The 12453-nt window shown below is 45.2% G+C and overlaps 1 protein-coding gene across 1 annotated transcript in view; it reads right to left on the bottom strand.

The window, feature by feature from the left end:
* Nucleotides 1-803: 803 nt before the first annotated feature.
* The window catches only part of GRB2 (growth factor receptor bound protein 2), a 78589-nt gene continuing 66939 nt past the window's right edge, over nt 804-12453 (bottom strand). Inside the window, exons 4-6 of the mRNA XM_060251946.1 lie at nt 8304-8426; nt 4557-4725; nt 804-2941 (exon numbers count right to left, since the gene is read on the bottom strand). Coding sequence (XP_060107929.1) covers nt 2756-2941; nt 4557-4725; nt 8304-8426 — 478 coding nt within the window. The 3' untranslated portion in view covers nt 804-2755. The remainder of the gene's footprint in view (nt 2942-4556; nt 4726-8303; nt 8427-12453) is intronic.

The following is a 12453-nucleotide window of genomic DNA, read 5'->3' on the forward strand; positions in this document are numbered from 1 at the left end:
ATTGCTATTGTGCAAAATCAAAATCATGGTTCCTGGATATTAAGATCTCATGGCGAATTCTGTGCACAAATATTAGCATCAGAATCTCATATAAATATACAGGTCAAAATCTTGCTTTTGTTACTGATACCATAGTGGCTTGATTCATGGGCACTATACTCATTCACAAGTATCACACACAGAGAGGAATAATATTCAATTTTCATAATTCTGGCAATTGTGTTTCCACACAAGGCATGTTGCGCGCCTCACTTTCAACACAGCAAAAAGTGGTCATGAATTTGACCACTCAGAGTTTGCAGCAGCACACACTTTGTATTTTAAATATTTGGCCAGCTAGGGAATCAACAATAGCTGTGTGGTTTAATTTACATAAGACTCCCGCCCATATCTATCCACCAGCTGAAACCATCATGCTGCATGGCCATTGAATACACAATAGGCTCCATGACTTTCATACTCAAGCAATTACACCCACCATCTCATCAATCAATACAATCTCAGCCCCTAAATAGCATTCACAGCACTCAGTTCATCCAGTATGAACCATGCGGGCACAGCCTAGATGCATTCTAACTTTCTTCAGCCTGGAATTCGCTGACTGGAACCTGAACATCTTCTGGAAGTGATAAAAAGTCGATCTGATTGTGGCTTTGGGAGATTTTGAGCTTTAGCTGTTACCAATCCTATTGGTATGCTAGAAACCCCAAAGAGATACACTGACTGGATGAAGAATGTCTGAAGGTATATCAGTTCTATATTAAAAATTCTTGCTAATGATCAAATAGAAAAAGACACCAATATTCAAGTGAAGAATTTGCTGTATATTTATTATTCACAGTTAATTACTATCTACCAAATGCTGCTGCAGAGTTAAGGGATTACGTACATAGGCCTTTTTATTTAAACACTGAATTTGTTTTAATATATATATACACACAAGACATTGTGTCTGCAAGGCTGTATGATATACACCAATTCCAAGATAAGAAAACAATCAAATGGTCCAAGTGTAGAATGCCATAGATTCATTTTCTAATCATTTTAGAAAGAAGAAAGTGGGGGAGAGAAAAAAGATAGCAAGAAAAGGGGGAGAAATTAACACTCTACATGATAGCTCTCTTTCAACTGCTGGAGAAACAAGTGTAAGGCAGAGTCCATCTCAGGAATAACGCATTTGTAACACTTAGTATAAAAAAGGCACCCACCAACACAGAAATGTCTCCATTTGGGCAGAACAGGAGACCTCTGTGGAGGCTTTGGGGTTTGCTGTCATTGGGATGAAAGTTTCAGCTGTGTGGCACAGCAATAGGAAACAACATGAATATTGGCACGAAGAGCTCTGCAAACTTGATCCTTCCCATCTTACTTCAAAGCACTGATGAAGCCACAGATAGCATCACTGAGCATTGTTATGGGGGGGCGGGGGTAAAGGCCTGAAATAGTCCCTACACAGCCTGCTGTGAATTGGGAGCACAACACTGACTTCCTCCACCTATGATAACACTGACATGAGGAGGCGGGGAATTGCGGAGTACAAAGATACCAACTTTCTTTTCAAGGAACAGTCAATGATTGCATTTGTGCCCCAGCCAGCTGTAAAAGAACTGAACAGCAAATCACTGAGCATCATGTTTAAACATTCACTAGATGTGATTAAGCACAATTTCTTGAGATTTCCCTGCAGTATTTGGGAAAAATACATATTTCACAGGACATTCTAGAATAGTCACTCTCCATCTTAATGCAGCTTCATATAACACAACCCAATTTTCGTAACGTTATGATCTCTTGTTCTCTTGCAGAAGGTCCTAACCCTGCCTTTTAAAGAACATTTAGTTAATTTTTTCCCACCTGGTAATGAAGAATATCAGATGCTTATACAAACTTAAAAGTTCTACCTGGTCTATGGAGGTCTTTGTATTTAACAGAACTACCCCCCTATCCATTAAACTCCTAAAATATTTACACAAAATTCGGGGGGCGGGGGGAGGGAAAAGATATGAAACGCTCTGGACTGTCCTTTTAACTTAAGGAAAAGGCACTAATGGAAAAAATAATTCAAGAATGTGCTCAACCACACACATACAAATAGCAGTCATTAATGAGAACATGATTTGCCTGCAGTTTAGAACTTTCCAGAACACCTTTGCAGCCCACAGGAGGAAGAAAGCCCATCATCTTCCCTCTGCCCTAGGGTTGCTGCAATTCCAGATTGAGAAAAAATGGAGGACCTATCTTTCCCAGGCAAAACACTGGCAATCAAAGGCAAAAGTGGAAGGGTGTGTGTGTGTGTGTCTTTTATCATTAAAAGGCTGGGTTGTGAGTTTGGTTTCCCTCTTAGTCCCTTCATGAAGACTGTTTACAGAAACAGCAAACATCAGCAGAGTTTCTCCTCTCCCGTGAACGGCACAGAACAAACTTCATATAGCATTAAAACTTCATGCACTGATGAACTGGTATGTCAGTGTTGAGGGAGAAAAGAAGAGTGCACAAAAGGGGCCATCCATGAACAATAAAGAAACCTGTTAATATCTGCTTAATTTAAAAGGTAAGTTTTGGCGTATACATTGGACCCTTCTCCTGCCCCCTCCCCACAAAGTTCCGTACTGAGTAAAAAAAGTGTTCCCCCCTCATGCAGAGAGGTGAGTCAGATTTTTATGGCCTGACGACTGGCGATCACTGGCTGCAGTTAGACTCTGAATGGGTACTTTATTGTTTCTCTTGTTCCTTAAATAATCTTTAATAAGCTGCTCTAGATGTTCTGGTTCACTGGGGTCACGTAGTTGCGTGGAAACATGCCTGTTTGTCCGTGGCAGGCTCCCTTCCACCAGTTGGGGTCAGAATTGTCAAGGACCTGGATAAAGTCTCCACGGCGGAAGCCCAGCTCACCTTCCTCTTGGGGGTCAAAATCAAAAAGAGCCTGAACATATGTGGGTTGCTGTAAAAAAGAGAAAAGAAAGAAAAAAAGTTGAAAGCTATTTATACTACTGACATCTCTCATTTCCCCCCCTCCATACTAAGCTCAAAATTTCATGCTCAAACATTTAAAAAAACCCGTTATTCGGTATCTGGAAACGAGACAGCAAATGCTCATTTAGTTTCTGATAAGATAAATGATACGGACAAAGAATATTCAAAATGTACCGGTTTCATCCATAGGGAGCATATGGCATATTGCAGACTCTTGCAAACGCAAATAGATACTACGGTGTAAGTGCCATTCCTATTGACGGACTTTCACTGGGCATCTTTGTCCTCTACATCTACCTTACTCTTCCTCTCCTGATGCTTATTATTTTAATGAGGAGACTGCATGACAGCTGTAGTATTACTTGCTGGTTCAAAGTTAAACACTCTGTTCTGATTTCCTGATCTTTTATTTAATCACTCTCTATTTGATCCCACAAGTCAGTCACATGCTCCACCTCCACAGAGATTCAAAAAGGGATACAAAAGAAAGCCACTGGCAGAGAACACATAAAAATGCAAATTCAAATGCTAGTTTTGTTCTCTTGGTTCTCAAAAGCATCGATCTCCTCTACATAAATGACAAATAAATGAGTGACAAGTTCCATCTTTTCCCATCTAGCATCTGACCTTTCCAGAAAATGACTATCAGAATTTAATACAGTGCTGACAGACTAGAAATCTGCAGGCCAGAATAACCTGGTTTACACCTTTTACTTGAAGCTCTCTGAAAGCAGCAAGAGGAGTTACCAGAACTTCTGGGTGGTGTTATGTAAAATAGAATACGAGTTTCCTAACAAACTGCACTCTGATTTCAAACAGATGAAATATCTAGCACATTTATGACATCTATCTCATTTTGATCTTAAGGCTGTGGAGCAGGTATATGAATCTATCATGATAGAGTTTTATTAACTCTCTTTTCCTCTAGAATACCTTTGTTACTTTTGTCACACTGGGGCTATCTCACGAAATATGGCATAGCCCCATTGAAATTTTTCTGAGATCCTATACGAAAACCTTTAATCTCCCCTAAGAAGGGCCATGATCAAATCCACCAGATGAATAAGAATCTTTTCCCCTCTGACTTCCAAAGGCCTAATGTATGGAAGGGAACATGTAGAGATTCACAAGCTCAGAATCATGCTTCTGTTCAAAGCCTTACAAATGGGAGGGGATGTGTAATGGTCTACAGGCTCTCAGACTCATGCTCTGATTCAGTCCCAGAATTCTACTAAGGAGGTTATGAGGCCCTCTGTTGTAAATAATCCAAACAGAAAGTTAGTGTAAAACCTAACATCCTAAAAAACATAAAAGCTCAATACATACAGGGAGGGAGGGGTGGAGGGAAGGAAGGAAGGAAGGAAGGAAGGAAGGAAGGAAGGAAGGAAGGAAGGAAGGAAGGAAGGAAGGAAGGAAGGAAGGAAGGAAGGAAGGAAGGAAGGAAGGAAGGAAGGAAGGAAGGAAGGAAGGAAGGAAGGAAGGAAGGAAGGACATCTGAATTTAGCTTCTCCCCTTACTAGGAAAGCCCTGAGTTTTTATAGAAGAAAGGCAGTATACAAATGCAATAACTTGTTCTCTCTTACCTGAGGCACCTGCTCAATGTCCCGGAGGAATATCTGTTGATTTCTGGAGACAGAGGTTGATCTGTGATAGTCTACTAACTCATTCAGAGAATTGAACTTTACCACCCAGAGGAAATACTTGCCAGCCCCGTCTCGAAGCACCTTGAAGTGTTGCACATCATTTCCAAATCTAAGAAGAGGGAAAGGAAAGGACATACCCAAACTTAGCATCATCTCCAGCTTTTAAGGTCAAATGCACAACAAATACAGTCTTGTGCTGTTTATAAGCACAGATCAGAGAAGAGAAAAAAGGCGAGGAGAAAAAACTTAACCCAAACAAATTATTCAATAACCTGAAGGGTTTGTTATATAAAGTCATGGGTTCTGATTTTATTGTATCTTCTGGACCAAAACAGGAAGGCTTACAATACCATGTTTCCCCGAAAATAAGACCTACCCAAAAAATAAGCCCTAATAGGATTTCTACGCATTTGTTAAATATAAGCCCTACCCCGATAAGACCTAGTGATGGGTGTGGCTATGCAGCGTATCTGCATAGCCACGCCATGCATTTTGGCGCAGAGCGGTAAGGAAGGCTGAAATACCTTTTATCTGCTACAACTCCTTTCTCCGAGCCGTTTGCACTTGCACGGGTGCGCGAGTGGCAACCACATCACTCCTTTCTCCTAACCGTTCGCGCATGCGCGGGTGGTAACCGCGGTCGCAGGCATCCTAATGCGCACGCGCGAACGGCTAGGGGAAAGGAGTTCATGCATCACTAGCACCAGCCTCACTGTATTTGAATAAATGTAGATTGTTGTATTATACTTAATAAAAATAAGACATCCCCTGAAAATAAGCCCTCGTGTGTCTTCTTGAGAAAAAATAAATATAAGACAGTGTCTTATTTTCGGGGAAACACGGTAGTAGTAGTAATAAGGATTTATATACCTGACCATGACACAAAATGATACACTATGAGGCCTCAACAATATTTTTAGGCCTCGCATAAATTGACTGTAACTATAAAACTCCTTTTTTGAAGAAGAAGAAGAAGACTGCAGATTTATACCCCACCCTTCTCTCTGAATCAAAGTCTCAGAGCGGCTCACAATCTCCTTTACCTTCCTCCCCCACAACAGACACCCTGTGAGGTGGGTGGGGCTGGAGAGGGCTCTCACAGCAGCTGCCCTTTCAAGGACAGAGCCTCAGAGCAGCTGACAATCTCCTTTACCTTCCTTCCCCACAACAGACACCCTGTGAGGTGGGTGGGGCTGGAGAGGGCTCTCACAGCAGCTGCCCTTTCAAGGACAACCTCTGCCAGAGCTATGGCTGACCCAAGGCCATTCCAGCAGGTGCAAGTGGAGGAGTGGGGAATCAAACCCGGTTCTCCCAGAGAAGAATCCACGCACTTAACCACTACACCAAACTGGCTCTTTTTTGGCTCTATATTTATTTATTTATTGTTTCATTATTGGATTGTTGAGCCTATATGTACAGATATTGCTTGACCACTGAAGAAGGCCACTTTGGCTGATATGCATCTGGTTGCAGTATGTCCTTGCGTGTCCTGGGCACTTTTATTCTGTACTGAGGCTACAATTGGGCCCATAATTGGTTTTTTATAATAAGTACATGTATATTTGATAATTAAATTATGATTATAGTTTTTAATGATTGGCCCTCTATTTAACTTACCTTTCAGGTATTTGATAAACATACATCAGCCTGTATGTTATACCTGGTTACTATTACCTGAGCCAGAGCCATGCAAATGTGAATTTAAGGGACTCTTAAACAGCAGGGGGCATTACTGTGCTACCAGAGGTGTTTTGTGTGTCAGAAGTGCTCAACACTCACAAATGCATGTCAGGTTTTGTGGTAAAGGCACAAGTTGTCTGAAATGAAGGTCTTATTTCTCATTACTCACAGCTCCTGGTATTATAGTTTCTACCAAAGATTTATCTATTACTGTGTAAGAGTGAATTCTCTTGAGGAGCTTGAGAACAAAGCATACCTGCTAAAGGACTACTTGCAGTTTAAACCCACACCCTAAAGCCTCCCACGCTTAAAGGAAATAACGTTTGAGAGTCTTTGTGAGATTGCATGGCAGAGCTAGACAGGACGAGAATATCAACATATAACCAAACTGTCTGAATGGAACTCTGTGGCCATTGCGCCTTTTTCTTTTTTTTGGCAACCTAACAATTCCTGCAGGCTACTTCGAAGTCAAGTGTTTCACGCAACTAAGCCAAAAATAGAATACTTTGAACCAGAGAACCACTCAGGAAAGTTTAAAAAAATAGTTAACAGTCGGAATCAACATTTTTGTTCATGTCAGTGGTTAACAATGTAGGACACTGATCAAGGTGTCAATTTTCCTAGAAAGGATAACAAGCTAATTAAGGACTGTACTTCTGAAAGGTATTTTCAACCTTGCATCCCAGCAGTGAGAGTGTTAACCTAAAAAGCTAAAGCTTCTAGAAGGAATAAATTCAGCAGTTAGGCAAAAAGAGGAGCAACCAGGCCAATGAGTAAGCATTCCCTATCACTGTTTGATTATCATGTAAGATGTCCTACTCTCTTATGCCAATCAGTAGCTGAAGTCTGCACCCCAAATTCCAGATACCACAGCCAGGAAAACGCTCCAGGTTTTCGAGCAAAAGTTAAGGATATTATGGCATTGGAGAAAGTCCAGAAAAGGGCAACTAGAATGATTAAAGGGCTGGAACACTTTCCCTATGAAGAAAGGCTGAAACGCTTGGGACTCTTTAGCTTGGAGAAACGTTGACTGCGGGGTGACATGATAGAGGTTTACAAGATTATGCATGGGATGGAGAAAGCAGAGAAAGAAGTACTTTTTTCCCTTTCTCACAATACAAGAACTCGTGGGCATTCGATGAAATTGCTGAGCAGACAGGTTAAAACGGATAAAAGGAAGCACTTCTTCACCCAAAGGGTGATTAACATGTGGAATTCACTGCCACAGGAGGTGGTGGCGGCCACAAGCATAGCCACCTTCAAGAGGGGGTTAGATAAAAATATGGAGCAGAGGTCCATCAGTGGCTATTAGCCACAGTGTGTGTGTGTGTGTGTGTGTGTGTATATATATATATATATATATATTTGGCCGCTGTGTGACACAGAATGTTGGACTGGATAGGCCATTGGCCTGATCTAACATGGCTTCTCTTATGTTCTTATGAGACACAGAATGTTGGACTGGATGGGCCATTGGCCTGATCTAACATGGCTTCTCTTATGTTCTTATGAGACACAGAATGTTGGACTGGATGGGCCATTGGCCTGATCCAACATGGCTTCTCTTATGTTCTTATGAGACACAGAATGTTGGACTGGATGGGCCATTGGCCTGATCCAACATGGCTTCTCTTATGTTCTTATGAGACACAGAATGTTGGACTGGATGGGCCATTGGCCTGATCTAACATGGCTTCTCTTATGTTCTTATGTAACTCAGAGTGTTGGACTGGATGGGCCATTGGCCTGATCTAACATGGCTTCTCTTATGTTCTTATGTAACTCAGAGTGTTGGACTGGATGCGCCACTGGGCTGATCCAACATGGCTTCTCTTATGTTCTTATGAGACACAGAATGTTGGACTGGATGGGCCATTGGCCTGATCTAACATGGCTTCTCTTATGTTCTTATGTTCTTATACCATTTAGGGAAGCAATTCAAATGTGCTTAATTCACTGGGGTTGGGTGCAGAAAGTACATTAACCCGCTATACACGCAGTACTCACTTGACAGAAAGGGAGAAGTCCCCAGGAGCGCTCTCACTCTCCCGGATGAGGAAGGCACCATCATGTCTCTGTTTGCCCAACATCTCCTCTGCCTTTGCTCGAGGAATCTTCCCAAAAAACCACCTGTGCAGAATGTTGAAAATTATGCTGAATTCAAACTTCCAAGGGAAAGGTAAAGTTGGATATGTACAGGGATGGAAAAGATTTTCACCGGACGTAATCTGCTGAACTGTTTTAGGACTCCTCTTAAAACCTTTGCTGAAATCCACAGCAGTTAATTTCTGAGTTCTATTGGTAATAATTTCTCTTAAAAATTTCCAACCAAGCCACAAAATCATAGACTTGGAAGGAAAGATGACACGGACAGTTCACCTAATGGAAACAGATTCACTACCTCTTCATGATTATAATTGCTAAACATACAATGAATAACTTAAGAAATAGGGGAAGGAGCTGAGTAAACACAGGACCACAACAAATGGTTAGAGCCAATGAAGTGAGAAGTAGGGATGGGCACCAACCTCGTCACAAACCTAAGTTCATCATGAAAATCACCCAGTTCGTGGTTCATGAGCCAAGGGTTTGTGAGATCATGTTTTTCCCATGATCCACCATATTTTTTGCGGTAGTTCATGAGGCAAACTTGCTAGGGTCGATCAATTACTTGTTGGCGGGGGGGGATGGACTTACGTAGTCCTTCCGCAGGCCTGGAAACACCAAAAGTGGCCCTACAAAGCTTGGCAGGCAGTGCTGGCTGCCAACAAGAGAGCTCCCATTCTGGTGTATGGGAGCAGAATCGATATATACCCCCAGATTACACACGCCTGTTTTTACTTGGCAGCAGGCAGTTAGACGGAGAGGGAGTTGGAGGGAGAGAGGGAAGGGAAGGGAACTGGAAGTCATTCCTCAGCACTATGAAGAGTGGAGTTGGGGGAGTTTCAGGATTCTGAGGCACCTGTCCTTCTGCTAAAGCCAAGCAAAAAGGCTCAGCCAGAGGGTTCCTCAGCTGAGGACCCACACACTCCCCCCCTCAGAGGGATTTCTGAACACCTGTTTCCAGCTGGGTGGTGTCTGGTTGGCTCAAGGTTCTGAGCCACAACTCGTCCTCTGCTAAAGCCAAGCAGCCAGTTAGTTCTTCAGTTGAAGACCCACACACACCCCTCAGTGGGATTTTTGAATACCCTGGCTGGGACAGTGTATGGGCTCTGAGACACCATCTGTCCCTCTGCTACAGCCAGGCAGAAGGGCTCAGCCAGTGCCTAATTGTCAACATCCCTCTGTGCCATGAGGATGAAAGTAGAGGACAGGCGTGCTCAGCACAGGGGGAAGAATACCCAGTCCCATAGGCCCCTGTCCCTCTTGAACAAACCCATCCAGCCAGCCCACCAGTGCCCAACTGTACTGGAGTGTCACCAGAGGTCTCAGAGGCAAAGCAACTTTTGCTTGAGATGTTCTCGGGGATAGACTCAGAAGCAAAAGAGCTATTAGGGCTGCCAAAACCACAGCAGTCGCTAAAACTGTTTGCAGAGGAGGAAACTGAGAGTGGTGAATTGGGGGAGGAGGAAACATCCAGCTCCTCCATATCCAAACTCCTTGGGGCTGCTCCCACCTCAAGTCAACTCCACTGTCAGCCCTCCCAGCCCAGCATCAGATTGCAGCAGCCAAGCCTGCCTCCTGCCCCAATTTTGGGTCCCCATTTCCAGTCCATGGTCGGGAAACATTTCTGCACCCTCTCCAAAGATCCGTGTGGCAGAGTGCAAGAGGGTCTCAGACCCCCACCACTTATCATCCTTCACCTTCTGCAGGCACCTGCAAAGGATGCATCCAAGTCTGTTGCCCCCAGAGCACACAGCAGGGGGAAGAAGAGGCCTGCTTTGCCTCACACACACTTCACAGAAGACCTCTGGAGCAGTCAGCAGCACAGCTACCTCTCCCTCACCAACCACTGGTGGCAACCGGAGAATCTCTGGATTGCTGGGGCAACACTAAGGCCCCAGGAGGAGGGGACTGTTCTGCTGCCAGGTTACAAAGTGGATCCACCCCATGCACATGGGATGGATGTGGACCACACAGCAAAGAATATCAGAACTTGGATCCATGCTAGTCTGAGGGGGTGGGCGGGCTGGGGTGACATTGTTCATGGCTACATCTTGGTGCCAACATGATGGCAGTGCTGAAGGCTGTGTGCCTGATGGTGAGGCAGGTCATGGATCTTGGTGCCCATGATGGCAGTGCTGAAGGCTGTGCGCCTGATGGTGAGGGAGGTCATGGATCTTGGTGCCCATGATGGCAGTGCTGAAGGCTGTGCGCCTGATGGTGAGGGATGCTCTTGGGCTGGGGAGCAGTGCCAAGCCCACTTGGGATGCTGCAACACTCCTTGTTGGAAACCTGCTGGTGCCTGGCTGCCCGCTTCTCTCACAGCATCAAGTCTGCCTGCTGGCTGCAGGAGAGGTGGGTGGAGAGGGGGAAGCTAGAATACCAGCTCATACAGGAAATGCCCACCTGCTGGAAAACTCCACCCATGCAACAATTGTGCATCTAGTGGAGCAGAAGAGTGCAGTGCAAAACATAATCTCCTCTATACCCATCCTGCGTGGGGAACAGGAGCTCAGCATAAGTGCTAATGACTGGCTGCCCCTCTCCCAAATGGTGCATGTTCTGAAGCCATTCCAGGACACTACTGATGTCCTCTGCTCCCACATGGCCAGTCTGTGACAAGCCATCCCCCCAATCCATGGGCTGGACTGGGCACTGGCCTCCACATTCAAGCAGGTGGCAGCTCTTCTGAGGGCCAGGGCCTTGACTGAGAACCTGTGGACAGGTATGGCTGCCCGGTTGCATCCTCTCTGAAAAAAGATGGAGTGCAGAATGGCCTGCATTTGTGATTCCTGTATAAATGGCAGCATTGCTTTCCATAACGCAGAGCTCCTGTGATGAAGGTAGGTTCTCTGCTAAGAAGTACAAAGGCTACAGACCAATCAACATGGCCAGAGGGAACAGGAGGTGGGAGAGGCTGGGGTGGGAAGAGGATGTGTAGCAGCAGCCCAGCCTCTAAGAGCCCAGTTAGGAAGGATCCACAGTACTGGTCCTCAGTGATGAGCTGGGAGGTCAGTGGCATTGGGAAGGCCAGGCGTGCCCTGGTGGAGGACTCAACAGAGCTGATGATGAAGGACAACCTTGCCACGTCCTCCAAGCCCAGTGACCCCAGTCCCCTGGAATACTAGTCATGCAAGGCTGCCATCTGGCCTGACCATGAGTCTCCATTCCTGGTGTCCAGAATGGAAGACATCCTCAGCCCCCAACACTCAACCTGGACCTTGACCTTCCTCAAGATCAACTTCCCCCTGCTGGGTTACCCCTTTCTGGACCTTGGGTATTAAAGATCCGGCACCTGTATTTCCCTCCTTCCCCACATCCATCTCTTCATGATTTTTGTCCCCCTAAGAATGGGTGCTTCCAGCTTCCCCCACCCCCTGACCATACAAGTCTCTTCACCATATCTGTCTCTCCTCATAGCACAACACCCACTTCATGAAACAATATCTACCTCATAGTGCAACAACTACCTTATGGATTGACATCCACCTATGCAAACCTCTACCTCGTCAAACATCCACCTGTACAAGCAAGCTTGTTTGACTGCACTGAAGGCTTTCCCATCTGCAGGAGGCAGGCAAGTGATCGCCTCCCAGGCTTGAGGAGAAGGGTTGGCCATCCCCAGAATCCTTCACCATGAGGTGGTGGGCAGGTGACCACTTCCTAGCCCCGAGGGGGAGTATAGCAGGCTACCCCAAAAACCGTCACCAGGGGGCGGTGGGTGGTTGACTACCTTCTGAGTCCAAGGAGAAGGGTTGCCCATCTGCAGCAACAATGTCTATAACAAGGAGGTGGGCAGTACTTCCCCCCTCCCCAAACCTGGAGGGCAGGTAATGGAGCATCCTGGGAAGGTCTGCGAGTTAGATGCCTCTAGCTTGCAGGGGGGCTTTTGACACACTCCTCCTGAACTTGTGGCTGTGCTTTCCCCAGAAAGTACTTTTTTTGGGGGGGGGCTGCTACTCACCCCCTCCAGCCAATCCTCACCTAACTTGGAGGGCAGATAGAGTGGCATCTTGGAGAGGTCCTCTGTGAGTTTGATTTTTCTAGCTTACAG

Source organism: Heteronotia binoei, chromosome 13, assembly GCF_032191835.1.
Source record: "Heteronotia binoei isolate CCM8104 ecotype False Entrance Well chromosome 13, APGP_CSIRO_Hbin_v1, whole genome shotgun sequence".
Lineage (NCBI taxonomy): Eukaryota > Metazoa > Chordata > Lepidosauria > Squamata > Gekkonidae > Heteronotia > Heteronotia binoei.